Source organism: Typopeltis vanoorti, chromosome 9 (genome assembly GCF_054136105.1).
Source record: "Typopeltis vanoorti isolate ZY-2024b chromosome 9, IOZ_Tvanoo_1.0, whole genome shotgun sequence".
In the NCBI taxonomy this organism is placed as follows: Eukaryota; Metazoa; Arthropoda; class Arachnida; order Uropygi; family Thelyphonidae; genus Typopeltis; species Typopeltis vanoorti.
Genome location: NC_143557.1, coordinates 2426504 through 2444609, shown reverse-complemented (window position 1 = coordinate 2444609; position 18106 = coordinate 2426504). Strand labels below are relative to the sequence as shown.

The following is an 18106-nucleotide window of genomic DNA, read 5'->3' as shown; positions in this document are numbered from 1 at the left end:
GACGTACGAGCAAGCACACTATCGTGGGGCAACATCCCAGTCTAGTTTTCTCACAATTCAGGCCTCTTACTGCGCACAGCATCCCTCAAACATGCTAAAACTTCCTGGTACAACTCTTTGTCTACCACCTGACCACATGGTACAAATTCATAATGGACAATGCCTTTCCAATCAAAAAACACAATTAACATCATAAATTTAGTTTAATCCTTTATCCAAGTGTGAGCAAACAACTTTCAACAATCAACATCATCTTGATCTTTGACTGACTCATCCATCGACTCTTAAACCACTCATAGCACTGTGTATGGCTCATACAGTCCTCCCCATATGCTTGGTTAAGCAACTGAAATTCTCTGCAAATTTTTTACCACATTTGTAGTAAAATTTCACACACATACATGTTCTTTCATTGTCACTTTGTCACTAATCTGACGAACAGCTTGTGCATGTGCTCACTTCAGTGGATGTAACTCAACAGCTAATGCTCATAGCAGAATGCGGCAAATGGCAGTTTGTCAGATTTTATGATGCCGGTTTTTCAGTGCCGGTTGATGCGTTATTTAAAAAGTTCGGTCTTTTTTTGAACACGCCTTGTACATTGCTTGTGCTAGATATTGCATTATGAATTTCCATGACCTGTCAATATCTTTTCTGCACAGGTCATCTAAGCAATGTATTGATGACAGCTGACTACAGAGCTTCCCATAATCACCCATCTTATGCTTCTGTGTATTTGTTTTTGGCAATAAACTTTTGTTTCATCATTCCCCAAACAAGTACCTCATGATAACTCTCACCAACTGGTGGCAATGCTGTTAGCTCATAATCAGCAACATGTTGTGAACCTATTACCAAATCCCAAATAATAAAGCCTCCTGTCACATGCTGCTTAAGATATTTATCCCCTCAGAAATTTAACAAACTTACTCTTCTTGTTCTCATATACTGGCTCCTACTTCCATTCTATATTTCTGCAATTTGAGCCTCCGATCACGATAATCTTTTTGTATGCTTAACCAATTTGCCTAAACATTTCACAATCAGTATTCTTTATATTCCCTGGCTTATACCAGCATCCTATCAGATATACTAGCCTGTTAATTTCAACTTTATGCCACAGAGATTCAAAATCGGCACTTGTACTATCAATTTTCACACTTTATCAACCTAAGTCCTCTGCAATCATTAACAGCACTCCACCTCTCCTTTTTTACCTTCATAATCTTCTGGAAATTTGTATATCCTTCCATTTCTGTTCCTAACATCATATCATCTTCAGACAACCAAGTTTCACTTCTATCAATTATCTTTGGGTATACTGACTCAATCAAAATGCAACAAACTCAGCTCCCTTATTTCAAATACTCCTTACACTTATATACAAACATAATCTATTACATTGAGGCCATTCTACCAACATGCTCTATTCTAGTTGCTATACCACATCTTTTCTAAACACACCACATGAAATCCACTCAAATATAATCCCATCAACTTTAAACCATTCCAACTTTGCTTCAAATTCACTCCACAGACTCACAAACTAAACCCCCATTGCTTCACGCAACTCACCCACCTTGCTATTCATTAGATTTGCTCTCCCACTCAATTTACTATTGTCATATCTGGGCAACACACTAATGACTTTTCCATCAACACATGAGAAGAAATTAGCTAAATAGGCAGAAGGAAATCAAAAAGTTTTCCATTATGTAGCAAGTAGGAGAAAGAATGATTAAGGCAGGATAACTTTAATGAGTGTAGATGGAACAAAGGTAACAGAGGCAGATGTGAGAATAGAGGTTGATGAACTGGAGGTACTCAGGATATTGCAGAATCTGAATGCAAATACAGCTGTAGAATTGGATGGGATATCAGCTTAGATTTTAAGAGAATGTGCAGGGGAACTGGCAATCCCTTTGACTAGGCTGTTTAATTTAAGTTTCAGCTCTGGCAAAGTCCCAAGAGAGTTCAAGGAGGGCAAATAATTCTTTTCAATAAAGGAGGATCTAAGTCTGTACTAACAAATTATAGACCAGTCAGGAGTGGTGGTAAAAGTATTGAAAAAGTTGGTCAAAAAGAATTCAGGAATGAGTGGATAAGAATATGATACTCTATGAGGGGCAGCACTGCTTTGTGAAGGGGTCGGTTATGCCTTAGTAATCTATTAACATTTTAAAATAGGATGACATCTAAGCTGGATAAAGGGAATGGTAATACAATGATACTGCTGGATTTTGCAAAGGTGTTTGACAGGATACCCCATGGAACTCTATTACACAAACTGCAACAAATGGTGAAGGATGTGAAACTGGTGATATGAATAAACAGTGGCTGATGGACAGATATCAAAAAGTAGTATGTGAATGAGCAGAATCCAGGAGAAGACAGATGACTTGTTTACTGCAGCACTCTGTGCTTGGGGCCACTGCTGTTTAATTTGTACATAAATGACATAGGAAATAATCTGAAGGAGATATTCAGTTGTTTGCTGATGATGCAAAATTAAATAGAGTATAGTAATCAAGGTGATGTAGAAAGGATGCAGGATGATTTGAATAGGCTGACAGTATGGACAAAACATAATGAATGTCAATTTAATGTGGAAAAGTGCAAGGTGATGAATTTTGGGATTAAAAATTACAAGCTTTGTACCAGATTGAGGGAACTGTATTCCAGGAAATTGACGAGGACAAGGATTTGGGGATAAGTAGATATAGAGGTGAAGTTTAGAGGACATATCACTAAAGTAGACAGGGTAGATCACAGGATTACTTGATTATTGAAGAATACACTAACAAGCAGAGATAAGGAAGTTATCATTCCACTTTATAAAGCCTTAATAGAACACATCTGGATTACTGTGCTCAAGCCTAGTCAACTGGGTTTCTTGGGAATGAAGAAGTGGTGGAGACGATCCAAGTGCAAGTGACCAAGATGGTGAGTGGTCTGTGGAATGCTCCGTATGGGGATAGACTGACCGTTTGTAGATTGCAAAAGTTGGTTGACAGGCGATAAAGGGGATGTGGGGTATTAACAATTAAGTTGCTTAAAGGGTTTTATAGGATTGATGCAGGGAAAATGTTTCAGCATTTGATTAGAGAATGGCAGTAAAAGAGCTCATCGCTGGAAGTTGAGAAAGTGTTGTTGGTAAGGGAATTAAAGAATTTTTTGCGTAGTGAGTGGTGAACGAATAGAATGAGTTGCCTGAGTTGGTTGTGAGTGCTTTGTTAATGGGTTCAAGGAGAAGTACGATAGATAGATACTGTGTTGGTAGTTTGGGTCTCACATGATAAGTCTTAGGACTCCATGGAGGAGCCTATGCCATAAAAATAATATAATAAAAAAAGTAATATGGTATGGCAATTTAATCATGATTTCTGTGCTTACTGACAGAGTCACTACTTCAAGCTTTCCATAGGTGAAAACTATAGATGTGATAAATGCAATACAGAAATCATAAATTAAAGAGATGGTAGTGCTTCTTGGAACTAAGGATTTAAGTAGCAACAAATATAGCATGTGAGAGGATATGAAAGGACTGTTAAAACAAGTGAGAAAGAAAAGTGACAGAGCAAAAATTGTTGGCTTGCATCTGAAATGCAACAGTAATGATTTAAGAAGGGCTATGAGAGCAAATGATTCAATGTGCAATCTGTGTAGAAGAAACAGATATGAGTGTTTGGATGTGTGGAATGATTCTGATGGGTAGAAAAGACATGCATAAAAGGAATGGCAGGGCCTTGAATGTATTTGGCATCAGAAGCCTGGAGAATAGGGTGACCCCAAATGCATAGCAGAAAAAAAAAAAAAAAAAAAAAAAAAAGGCCATGAGAGGAAGGGTGAGTGTGTGTGTGTGTGTGTGTGTGTGTGTGTGTGTGTGTGTGTGTGTGTGTGTGTGTGTGTGTGTGTGTGTGTGAAAGTTCAGCTATGGTATAATGTGATAATGATATGAATATCACTAAGTGATTATATATCTGGTGAAAGAATGGAAATGTATGCCTTTGACATGGACCTTTTGATTATATCTGGTAAGAGAAAGTTGTTTAACTGGGCCAAGCAGACTCTACAGTCTGCTTGGCCCAGTTAAACAAGCGAGATATCTCTCTTTTGATAATTAATCGAGTTTTTCATAATCCAATTAATAGACCAGATAGAACACATCCCTGCCTAACTCCAGTTTCTATGATAAAGAAGTCTGTAAGTTTCCCATTTACTTCCACACGAGACTTGCTGTCATACATATTCTTAATAATACTGAGAAATTTATAAGGTACTCTGTATTCTTCTAATATTTTCCAAAGTTTCTATCTATTGAGTCGAATGCTTTACTAAAATTAAAGTTTAGATAGAGTGGAGCTTGAAATTCTATACATTGTTCAATTATATTTCTAAGAGTCGATATTTGTTGGATGGTTCCACAGCCAGCCAGAAACCTGCCTTTTCTTCTCTTAATAAGTTTCATTTCCTTTTTTAATCATTAATTAAAATGTTTTGTGAATTGAAAGCAGAGTTATTCCTCTCCAATTTTCTCCGGACTCCTTTTTTTTTGAAATTTTTATAATTAATGCTTCTTTCCACTGTTTAGAAATTTTTTCTGTCTTTTGTATTTCGTTATATAACCTTCATAATTTGGTAGTAGTTGCGACATCTACTTGACTTTTGGTAGTAGTTGTGACTTTTAACATTTTGGCATCAATATTGTCATTTCCACATGCTTTGTTAGATTTTAGTGCCTTCAGGATATCTTTGACTTCAATAAACAATATTTCATCTTCAGAAATGTTTAACAAATTACATCTTCAGCAACTTCAATGTAGGTGTTATAACAACTGGAAAACTACCAAATCTATGGCTGGAAGACAGAATAATTGCCATGCCCAAACCAGGGAATGATCCAAATGCTGTCAAAAATCTATGACCTATCTTCTTGCTTTGCTCCACCTTTAAGTTCTTTGAAAGAATTCTCCTTAAGAGAATTTCATCATTCATCGAAAGAGAACTTCTGATTGAACAAGCTGGCTTCAGTCAGGGAAGAAGTTGCTGTGATCAGGTCCTGGCCCTGAGAACAGAGATTGAAACAGACTTCCAGAAGAAACTTAAATCCAGAGTCAGTTTCATTGACCTAACATTAGCATATGACACAGTCTGGATCAGGGACCTCCTCCTAAAGCTAAGAAATATTATAAGGTGCAAAAAAACTTTCCAGCATTTTGAATCCATTCTCTAAAACAGAAAGATCTGGTCCATATCGGTGGAAAAAAAGAGCAGGCTATTCCTCCACAATGGTCTTCCATAGGGCTCTGTGTTAGCTTCTTTAAATCTGTGTGTCCGACTTAACACATGCCAGCTCAAGCAAATATATGTACGCCAATGACCTAGCAATCCTACACCAATCTACCTCCTTTGCCAACCTGGAGTCAACCTTGAACACAGACCTGAACATCCTGGAAAAGTACTTCAAGCAGTGGTACCTGAAGCCAAATCCAACAAAAACTGTCCGGAGTATTCCACCTGAACAATGCAGAGGCAAATCTACACCTCAACCTCTCTTTCTGTAGCAAAATGGTAGAACATGAACCTCACCCAAAATACCTTGGAGTCAGCCTGGACAGAAGCCTAACCTATAAAAGGCACATCACCAATCTGTCCAACAAAATTAAGATGAGAAATAATATCATTTCAGGGCTTGCTGGAACAACCTAGGATTATGGTGCAGAAGTCCTAAGGTCGTCTGAACTAGTGCTCAAATTCTCTGTAGCAGAATGCTGTGCCCCTGTCTGAGAAAGAAGTGCACACACACTAACATTATAGACATCCAGCTAAACTCTACCATGCAGACTAGTGGGACACTGAGAAGCATCCCTCTCCGATGGTTGCCCAACCTATCTAACATTGCTCCACTAAATATATGGAGAAGACAAGCGTCAAATAAAGAATTTAATAAAGTAATGAGCAACCCACTCTTGCCCCTGCACCATACTCAAATTCACCTAGTCTTCACCTAAAATCAAGAAATCCTTTCTGGTATCCATGGACGAACTCTCTTCAGCTGCCTTACTATCAACACCTAACATGTGGAGAGAACACTGGTCCAACAATCTTCCAACAAATGGCTTCCTGGTTGAAGATCCCTGTGCTCTGTAGTCTGGTTTTACTCTTCCTAGGAAGATTTGGTCATCTATGAACAGGATCAGAACTAACCAGGGCAATGTGGCTACCTACTACATAAATAGAGACTGTCAGAACATATTGTGACTGTTCTCCCGTGGCCCAGACGATTACTCATTGTGAATGACTGCCCATGGTACCAATTTCATGTGGCCTTCAGGACATTCACAATGTGATGGATGAGATCCTGGATTGGCCATTGACCTGTAACTACTTTGTATTCCTTTTGCCATAGGAATAAATAAAATAAATTGTACGTGTTCCTGAAGTTTTTCCATTATTCTTCTACTTTGTCATTTTCTGCTCTTACATGTTGATTTTCCTTCAGTTCTAATATATTGAATCTGTTCTTTATCTCCAAAGCAAACTTTTCTCTTGTTTCTTTAATTTTTCAGTTCTTGAACTTCTTTTCTTTCTTAATACACTTTGAAGTTTCAATTTCAACTTCATCACTAACAAGAAGTGGTCAGAACCAACGTCCACACCACGTTTGACTCTCACTTCAAACATGGTTCTTACAAATTTACTAGTTAGCATGTTCAATCTGGTTCCTTGTATTGACATCTGGCAAGGAACAAGTTAGTTTATGTATTTCTTTGTATTTAAATTTACTACCTCCTATGACAAAGTAGTTCATTTCACAAAAGGATACGAACATAATGAGATTTTCATTCTGGTCTCCACAAGCCTCAAAACTTAAGGAGTTTTCTTATACACATAACCTTTTACCCACTTTTGCATTAAGATTGGCAATGAGTATTATCATATCGAGTGTTTGGAACAGATTTTATTACCTTTTGGAGGTGTTCATAAAAGCAGTCTTTTATTTTTCCATCTGCATCATTAGTGGGTGCATAAACCTGCACAACAAAGTTTGATAATTTAGAATAGAACCTGGCTTTTATAATTCTCTCATTTACTCGTTCCAATTCCATCAAACTTTTGGGTTCAATATTAGCACAACTCTTTTTTCATACTTCTCCTCTGATTCAGAATACAATATTGTCTTGTTTCTAATTATGAGTCTACCAAAAACCAGTCCATCTGAGTTCATACCTAAAATGTCTAACTTGTAATCGTCCATTTTATTTGTTACTTGTTTAGTTTTTCCTATCTGGTACAGTGTTCTGAAATTCCACGATCCAATCTTCAAAATTTTTTGTGGTTTCATAAGTGACTCTTTCAACACCAAGGGTTCCGAAAGGCAGTGTGTCATACATACGTTATCCACATCAGACCAGGCTAGATAACTGTCTTCTGGGGTCTCAACAAGTAACGTCTGTCACCAGGAGCATTTGTTCATCCAGATTTGCAGTTTCCATATTCAAATAATTTTTTTACAGGGAGGGGGTGATTAGCCCTTTGCCCAACTCCTGAACGGGACACAACTATACCCCCCCAGGGGTGGTGGGGGTATAACTGTAGTAATGATATGAAATAATGTTTTGTTTCATAATACTATATGTCAGATGTTTGAAAAACCTAATTTTTTAAAATATCTGACCTATTGATATTGTTACTACATTTCAATGCTTTTAATCTGCAGCTTCTTTTTTAGTAATATGGGTAATTCTGATAATATTTACTCCATAACCTGATACAGTTGAAAAATCTGTTGAAATATTCTTTAGTTCCTTAGAAAAATTAATTAGGGGACCCCACCCCTTTTTTGTATTTGTTTTAGTGAGCCTTTTAACTTTTTGCCAGAAGGAGTTCCTCATATCACACACACATGCCCTTAGCCTGGCTCCAGTGCATATGCTGAACACATTCCATTTCACATTATAATGAAGAATTAATCTAAAGATATTGTGATATTTATTTCCTATGCTGTATTTGTTTATGATGTTTGCATTGTTTTACTCTTATTGAATGGGTTAGAGTTGAATGACTTATTCAACTAATGATGTCTTCTGGGTCACTATAGTTTGGAAACTTTAAATGGAGTACCCCCCCCCACTCCACTTCATTACCATATCAGAATATTGTAAGGTATATATAATGCAGGATAAAGCATCCAAACAATTTAAAGCAGCATATTTATGGACAACTGATAGATTAACAATATCATCTATTATGTTGATAGAGAATAAGACTAAAGTCATATATATATCAGCATGAATCCCATAAATGGTGAATTCTAGCACAAATTTGTTAAGCAGCCAACATTTGGTAACAGCAAATTTGTTCTCACTGGATATCAAAATATGCATCAAACCAAAACACAAAGAAAGTGCAACAACATAATGCAACCTTACAGCACAACATATTTAGCATGATATTAGACCAAAACTTTACGCAGTAATTTTAATTTAAGCCTAATATCAATCATTAACTATAGAATAACAAGTATGCCACAGTAAATAACTTTATTGTGTAAATATTTAGCTTTATGTCTCATAAGACATCATCAGTATAGTTATCGAACAACAATAGGAACTGAATTCAAAAAACAGTAGTGCATATGTTTAAATTGGAATCCCTCTATGTATACGTAAAGGGATTCCAATTTAAACATGCAAGCTACTGTTTTTTGAATTCAGTTCCTATTGTTGTTCAATAACTGTACTGATGATGCCTTATGAGACATAAGACAAAATATTTACCTAATAAAAGTTATTTACTGTATATGTTATTATATAGTTATGGATACTCCACAGGTTTAACTATATAAGAAAATCAATCATATTAATCATAAACATTACTATGAATCTCAATAAGATTGACAGATTTGCATATGACAGTATCAACATCTGCTGCAAGATTTAGTAAATAAAGTGTATATGAATATCATTATACCCATTTTGATATTTTGCCTTGGCTGAAGTAAGGAGTGAAAACGAATTTTTGTAGAACTCTGAAGGAAAATAGAGGAAGATGCTTAGTGACTTTCATTCAACAATTATATTCACTGTAGAATTTTGTCTCGATCTTTTAAGCCATATTCATAATAATATTATAATGGTATTATTATTATTATTATTATTAAGAGACCTCCAGGGAATCAGAGACTAATCAAGAGAGGCCACATACTACACACACACACCAGCTATCGCTTATTCTTGAATTCATTCACACTGCTTGCACTCACGACATCCAATGGCAATCCATTCCAACCACGCACCACCTTCTGAGAGAAAAACCTAGTCCTCACACCCTGCTTGGCAGCCTTCATTCTCAGCTTCCAAGGACGCCCTCTTGTCCTTTCCCCACCCTCCATAAATTGAAAAATTCCATCAATTGAAATCCTGCATAACCCTTTCAGAAGTTTGTAAGTATCAATCATATCACCCCTCTTTCTCCTGTTTGCTAGTGTCTGCAGTCTACAAATTCTCAATCTGTCGTCATAATCAGTATTCCACAATCCTGATATCATTTTTAACACTCTCCTTTGTATTCTCTCCAATACATCAGAATCACAACGGAAACCAGGAGACCAGACCTGCGCACAATAGTCCAAGTGAGGTCTTATTAAGGCCTTGTAAAAAGGCAAAATAACATCCTTATCTTTAAATGTAAATGTCTGTTTCAGCATTGCAATTATCTATTGAGTTGTATTTGCAATCGCAATCTTTGCCACGTGGCCCCTAAACTTCAACTTCCTATCTATTAACACTCCAAGATCCCTAGCCTCATCAGTTTCTTCTAGCTTAATCCCACCAATATAATACGACATTAGATATCTAATCATGCCAAAGTGAATGACTTTACATTTACTTACATTGAAATGACACCCATTTTCCTCATGCCCACAATTCCAGCTTATTCAAATCATTCTGCAAAAACTGCATATCAACAGCATTCCTGATTACCTTACCTATCTTTGAATCATCAGCAAATAACTGTATGTCGCTTGTCAAATCCTTTCCAATATCATTAATGTAGATTGAATAACAGCGGACCAAGCACTGATCCTTGTGGTACACCACTTTTTTTTTTTTTTAATCTTTGTACTGGTTATGGGACTCGCATCACATCCAGACTTGATAGAGGCCTTGCAGACTCGGATCCCCCATATACCACTTTCTGATATCTGTAAGTCAGCCATCCTCTTATCCATGCTAATATTGTATAACCGAAACCCATTTGCTCCAATTTATGCAGCAGTCTGCCATGCTGTATTCTGTCAAAAGTCATAGCAAAATCCAAAAGTATCATGCTGTATCCATTCCCCTTGTCTAGTTGAATGGTAACATAGTTATAGATTGTGAGCAAGTTGCTAAAACATGACCTTCCCTCAGCAAACCCATGTTGCTCATTGCAAAGTAGAGATTCATTGTCAACCCATTTCTGAATGTGGGCCCTAACCAATTTTTCCAAAATCTTCACCACAACTCCTGAGATACTAACTGATCGATAGTTGGATACATCAGTCTTTGCACCACCCTTGTGAAATGGAATTACCATACATTCCTTCCATTCCTGCAGAATCTTCCCTGTTCTGAGAGTCATATTAAACATCCTAGTCAAAGGAATGGATTCAGCTGAACACTCTTTTAGCACACGTGCTGATATTCCATTAGTCCCTACTGCTGAATTCTTATTCAGTTTGTGCAACAGCTCTAATACCTCAGACACAGACCTGTGTTTCTTCATCTAGTGAAGAGGGAACAGTGCGCTCAATGTTGCATTCATTAGGTTGATAGTTTTTAACAAAATTGGCACTCATTAACTGAACAACCTCTTTTGTATCTGTCACCCACATGCCATCTGGATTTAGAAGAGTTATTCTTTCATATTCATTCTTTCTTTTATTTGCAGCATATCGATAGAATTATTGTGGGTTGTCTTTAGCACGCAGAACCAGTTTCTTTTCATAATCAGACTTTGCTTTACATACAACAGTTGTGACTATTCTAGCCTGCAGTTTATAACATTCATAACGGACGTCATCCTTATGCAAACGGCATTCCTTCCACATCCTCCTTTTCTTACGAATCTCTTGCTTAATAAGATTACACATCCATTTGACTCCTGCTCTATTTATTCTTCGAATTCTTGGGACACATTCTGATATCGCATCATTTAAGTATTGTTTAAATGCTTCCCATGCACTGTTGATATTCTTTCCATCCAGCAACTGATCCCATTGCACTGAACTCAGTATACTCCTCAGCTGGTCATAATTTCCTGCTTTATAGTTCAGCATGTAACCTTTTCTGAATGTAACATTCATAAACTTAGTCACTTCCCAAGTGAGTACGATATGATCACTGTCACCAACTGGAGGCTGAACAGTTATGTCTTTAACTGAAATGCCCTCTGACACTATAATCAAATCTAACACTGACCTCGAGTTCCTTCTGTCACGTGCAGCTTGAAGACCCACTAGTCACCCGCCAGCCTGATGGAACCTTGGTTTTCTCAGTTTATAGAAAATCCACCCATACAAGCAGATACATTCACCAGCAATTCCCCCCCCCACACACACACAACAATATGGGGTTATTAAAACACTATATAACACGGCAAAATTAATCTGTTCAGATGACAATGCCATAACCACTGAACTAAACCACATCCTTAATACTTTCTTAGCCAATGGCTACAACCTCCAAAAAATCCAAATAATATTAAAACCTGCAAACCACAACCCCCTCCCCACTTCACAATAAAAATTACACCAAATCAATCACCATTCCCTACAACCAGGGCACCTCTGAAAAAATAACCACAATCCTTAAAAAATATGACCTGACATCTTGTTACAGACCCTACAAAAAGTTGGCATCCCTTATCTGCTCTACTAAAGATCAACCACTTCCCTTAGACCTACCAGGGGTATACAGCTGTAAACTGTCCTAATTTGGCCAAACAGGCAGGACAGCGAATATCAGGATTGCAGAACACAAGGACTACATCCGGTTTCACCAGTACAGCCACTCTGGGCTTGCAGACCATGCTCTAGATACATGCCACAGAATACGTTGGAAGAAAGCCAAAGTAATACACCGCAGCAAGTTTAAGTACAAAAGATTATTCATAGAATCAGCTCAGCTCTAAAAAAAACGTTCCATAATTCAACAAATTTGGGTGCATGACACTGCCCCAAATTTGGGAGACTTACATCATGAGAACATCAGCCCAACTGGCAAGACAACCCAATATAGCCCACTAGGGGGCACCATTTGGACTTTAGTAACAACAGTAGTTTCTTGTCTTCTGCCTTATTTGCTTTTTGTAGTGCCTGCATGCACGTGTCATATTTGTATTTTCCCATGAAGATGGCAATGTGACATTGCCGAAATACAGGAAGTATTTATTAAAGTTTCTTTTAATTAAAATTCCAGTATACCTTGAATAATTTAATAGTCATGTGTTGCCAACGTATAAGCCTTTCTACAAGAATCATAATAATGACAGAAGATGAGTTTCTTATGTTCTCCAAGGTATACAGAGGTATACATCTGAAAACATAACCTACACACCAGATTCAAATTAACAACTGATCCATTCTCCTAAAAATAAATGCCATCCTCCAGCACAATCTGGAGTGTATGAAGTTCCTGTGACAGCCTACTATTGACAGACAGGACGATCCATTGACATTTGCCTTAAGTGTCCGTGCACTTGTCAAAGTTGTGCTCTGAAGATGCTGGGCAAAAAATTAGCAAAATATTATTAAGTTCACAATAAATTAATTTATTTTTTCTTCTTTTGGTGTTGTTTATTCTGTAAAGCACTATTATGAATAATCAACACCACGTAAGTCTTTCCATATGTATATTAAACAATCAATTTTGCTTGAACTCTATCAAAAGAACCCGATTACAGTGTGAAAATATTAACATGCTACTACAGGAAATATATTGAAAAATTTTATTTTAATTATTGTAATTAACTTAATCATTGTAAAGGCAGTAATTAGTTCAATTACAATAAATGCCTAAATAGAAGCAAGTAACTCATTTTTTTTTGATCAACCGAATATTTTGCTGGGAGAGTTACTTCTATTTCTGTGCCTGTCTATTGGGAGTGTTCTCTTGCCAGTTATTCTATTTTGAATGTGTAAAAAAAAATAATAAATAAAAAACCAGGTGATATCCTGTATAAGTCTAGCTGACTCACTTCAGCTGTCAAGTCTTTATAAGATATTCACTACTTGCTAGATGAAATTTGAACCAAGGACTTTTCCATGCAAAAAAGCACATTTTGTCTTTCTGATAGGATGTAATAGTTTTTTGCTCTAGTCGAAAACACTTCACAATAAATGGTTTAAAATTTCTAAGTCATACATTTCAAAGATTACCTGAGTATATGTAAAGGGGGTGATTTCTCACAGGATGCATATGATATTAGAATTCTTTTATATCCTATTTTACGGCGATGCAGTTGTGATATGGCAAATTGGGCATCTTGTAATGTAGGAACTTTAATAAGTGCCTTTAAGCTTGCATCAGGTTGAAGGAGCATAGTTATATGTAAAACCTTTGAAATAAAAAAGACAATACCTTTACTGTTTATGAAGAACATTATATAAGAAAATTAAATTACATTTTCTTTAAATATTAGATTTAATATGATTTTCTATTAAATGTGTGATTAATCATGTTGGCAGAGCACAGGTGAAATGAGCATTTTGCAATAAAAGGTAAAGGAAATATAGGAGTGGGATATCATATTCCAAATGACTAATGTGAATATGATATGCGAGGTTGAGGACAGTTGTGTATCTCAGAGTCATTTCTGAGATGATAACAGTTGTGCAAACTGGCCACACAATTTCTGTTTATCAAAAGATTTGTAATTCGAGGCAGTGATGATCTTTATCACTTACTTCTAGATCCTCTCCACCACTTTTTCATCACCAAGGAATCCAGGTGACCAGATCTGTGTGCAATAATCAGATATGGACTTATTAATGCATTATAAAGTGGAACAATAATTTTCCAATCCCTGCTTGTTAGTGTGTTCTTCAACAACCATGTAATTTGATGTGCTGTTTTGGCCATCTTTGCAATATGCCCTCTAAACTTCAGTTTTGTGCACAGTTATCCCCAAATCTCTTGCCTCATCAACTTCTTGCAGCTCAGTTCCATCAATGTAGTGCATAGCATGTGATCTCATCCTCCCAAAGTGCATCACCTTATGCTTAGCCACATTAAGGCAGTCATTTAACTTTGCCCATACTACCAGCATATTTAAGTCATCCTAAAAGATCTCTACATCACCTTCAATGACTATGGCTCTTCCCAGTTTTGCATCATCAGAAAATAAGTGGATGATATTTCCTGTCAAATTATTTCCAATGTATTGCATATTACTTTTTACATAGTCTAGAAACTCTCCTCTATAGAGGCCGAAAGAAAACTTCACAAGTGAAAAGTCATTTCACATCTCAGTAAGTGAGGGATGGTCGTGGCAATGGGAAATTCATCAAACAGCAAAGGATAATCACAAACATCCATGCCTACAGTGTGAATTGAACCCGAAGCCTGTTAGCTGGATATTGTACATCTGTCAACATATGCAACAGGTTTCCATGCTGTAACCTGTCAAAAGCCTCAGCAAAGTCCCAGTGCAGCCATTCTTCTTGTCTAAATCAACCATGACATTATAAAATGTGGTGAACAAGTAACACAAACATAACCTTCCCTTAGTACCCTATACTGTTAATTGCAAAGTAAAAGATTTTGTCAACCAATTTCCGTATGTAAGCTCTTCTAACATTTTCCAAAATCTTTACAACCACTTAGAGATTTCGGAATATTGAAGTATATTAAAATTTATTTTAATGTATATCCTAGTTTACGTTGTAATTTCCTTAAATTATTTAGTAAAAAATGCATAACCAACGTCTAAGCCTTTCCACGAGAATCACTTAGAGATTTATTGATTTATTTAGTATATGGGGGGGGGGGAATACAAGAAATTATTGAGCAAAACTAAATACAGACCAGCAAAACAAGTGTTCTCTGTCAGGTTGACAGGAAAACGACCCAAAGGAAGACCAAGATATAGGTGGATTGATATGGTACAAAGTGCCTTAGAGGATAGAAATATAAGATCTGATAATGTTGGAGTCTTGAGTAACAGACTGATTTGGAGGAAAATTGTAGATAAGAAGTCAGTAATGATGTAAATTTTTCATGTAGTACTATCATATCCTGTACACCCCTTGAGGGTACATGGAAGGAATTTGATGATGATGACAAGTCGATGGTAATGTCTGGGAATAAATGCAAATTTGTGAGGACTGCAGGGAAGGAGGAGTCATCAGTGATAGGATGCATAATCTGCATAGCACCACACATACAAAAGAGTGACAGTGAAATTCTCCAAAGATGTAATCAGTGGGTATAGCAGCCTGTCCAATCCTAAATCTGCTTAGCTGATTACAAAGGCATCAGGGTAGTTAGAATCCGTGGTTTGATAGTTGGATGTGTGATCAGGTACTTGTTTGTAGTTCATTCCAGAGTCCTCACCACCAGTCATGAAGGACCATCATCTGGGAATTCCACAAGCCATATGGGAGATCTGGAGGTGAAGATATATTTTCATGAATAGGAAGATACATGTTATTTCTGATTTACTTTATTTCTTTGATGGTAGCTTCTCTTATGAAGCATGGATGACTGCTATAGGAAAGAACAGGTAATAAGAATTAAGGTACAGATGGTTCTCACTGTTATCTTAGCTATGTGTCCACAAGAGTTATTAAGTGACTTCAGCTCCAAACAAGTGAACAATACTCTGCAACAGGGAAGAATGAAGCAGGGCTGTTATTCTAAAGATTTGACACATTACAATCCCAAGTTATGCCTGTCAGCTTGTTTATGATGGTCCTGGCAGATATCTTTAACTTAGTTTTTTTCCAAATGTTTTCAGTAAGTTAAACCAGAGTCAAGTGTGACATCAATCTGGCAAGACCTCTCAAATTAAAACTTTATAGAACCCTAAGATGACCGTATGATATGGTGCACTATACCACAATATCACATTGAAGCTGCATAGGCATCTGCTCCATCTCAGGAATGGCCTCCATTTAGGGGATTGGTAGTAGCCTGCATGGGCCTCCAGCTAAGAAGTAGCAACTTCTGACTAATACCTCACCTCTGGGATCCAAATACCAACTATGGTATCCTGGACATTACAAGAAATGAGCACTCAGAGTTACTGAGCAAATATACTTCAGTCGTTGCATCACCTTTGTGCATTGGTATTATCACACAATCATTCTACCATATGGAAAGGATGCAAGATAATCTTCATTGTGCTGAGTCAAATTATATAGCCAGTTCAACTGAACATTCTTTTTGCATCAGTACTGATATCTTGATGGCTCCTCTTGCCAAATTTTTACTTGGTTTAGGCTACTGTGCCAGTACCACTTTCTCATACACGACTTTCTTCATCCAGTAAGCTCCATGTGGCATGCATCATAGTGATAGCTCTTAGTTGTCAGTTTGTTTTGGGTTTACACAAGGTAATAAATAAGTGACAAACATGCATAAAAATTAGTAGATAAAAAGAAATGGAAAAAGTGTGTAAAAACAAATGTTAAAAAAGAGATTAAAAATAACTAGAAAAATTCATAAAAGCCAGGTATTAAAAGTTCATATAACTATAATAAATTTAGTTTAATCCTTTATCCAAGTATGAGCAAACAAAGTTTGCACCTGAAAATATCTTCAGGACTGAGGTAAGGTAGTACAACACCAGGCAACATGTAGCAAAGGTGGACCAAGCTACTATCACTCCTATCTCATTATCTCCCATAATGCAAAACACATCTCCTTGTGGATATGTATAATGTTATGCATTAAGGGAAGGGCCACTACCCAGACCGGTTTCGACCTTTATTGAGGTCTCGTCAGTGTGAGCCAGGCCCAGATGTGGAGAAACCAAGGCAGAAGCAATGGAGATGTCATCTTTACCTATAGGAGTTGCCAAAAGGTGTGCCACCTTATTATTAAATTACTCTGGATTTAGAAAAAGATGTTGGAAGTTTAGTTTGCACTTGGTTAGACTATAATAAATTTAGTTTAATCCTTTATCCAAGTGTGAGCAAACAAAGTTTGCGCCTGAAAATATCTTCAGGACTGAGGTAAGGTAGTACAACACTAGGCAACTCGTAGCAAAGGTGGAGCAAGGTACTATCACTCCTATCTCAGTATCTCCAATAATGCAAAACAAATCTTGTGGATATGTATAATGTTATGCATTAAGGGAAGGGCCAATTTCAATATATTTCATATAATTAAATTAAAGTAATAAAACTAATAAGTAAATAACTTATATAAGATGATATACATTGATGCTCAGTAAAATTTAAAAAATGAGTGACATTTGATGAATCTGATAAAATATGCTTAAGTGTATAGAGCTTAAACAGATTATGAATGTCACTAAAATAGTGCCTATGCTCATTGACGAAATGAAGGCAGTCAATCAAAATATGAATGATAGTTAGTCTGAACCATGCTATTTACGTGCAGCATGTCATCACTGCACAAGGAAGGCATGTGTAAGATGACTATAACCTATGTGGAGCTGAGCAAAAACAACTTCCTCTTTAAAATATCTGTACACACTAGTCTACTACATTTTAATTTCAGGTTTGATCAATAGAGCTTATTACTGCTTTCTATTTCATGATGACTGTAACCTAAACCTAAATAAAAGTTTGTGTGTGATGATCTGCTTGTAATCTGTGTATTGGAATGGAAGATAGTGAAAGCTTGATAAATGAGCTGATCTACCTGCAGTATTGCAACATTTTTAGGTGCTACAATGGATTGGAGAGAAAAATTGTGGAAACAACAAAAATTTTTCTCAATCTGGTCTGTCTTGATACTACCCATAGCTATAACCTATGTGAATGTCACTCTTCAGCTATCTAGCTTTGGCATTCACAAGATCATGCCTGTGTGAATGTGACCAACAATACTATGGCATCCAGAATACCTTCAAATGTCAGCAATATGTCTCC

General features: G+C 36.7%; 1 protein-coding gene across 3 annotated transcripts in view; it reads right to left on the bottom strand.

Moving 5' to 3' along the window:
• Marf1 (meiosis regulator and mRNA stability factor 1-like protein) overlaps positions 1-18106 on the bottom strand; it is a 655603-nt gene that overhangs the window by 373490 nt on the left and 264007 nt on the right. For all 3 annotated transcript variants that reach the window (XM_090397518.1, XM_090397519.1, XM_090397520.1), the window contains one exon: positions 13424-13602. In XM_090397518.1, coding sequence (XP_090253644.1) covers positions 13424-13602 — 179 coding nt within the window. The remainder of the gene's footprint in view (positions 1-13423; positions 13603-18106) is intronic.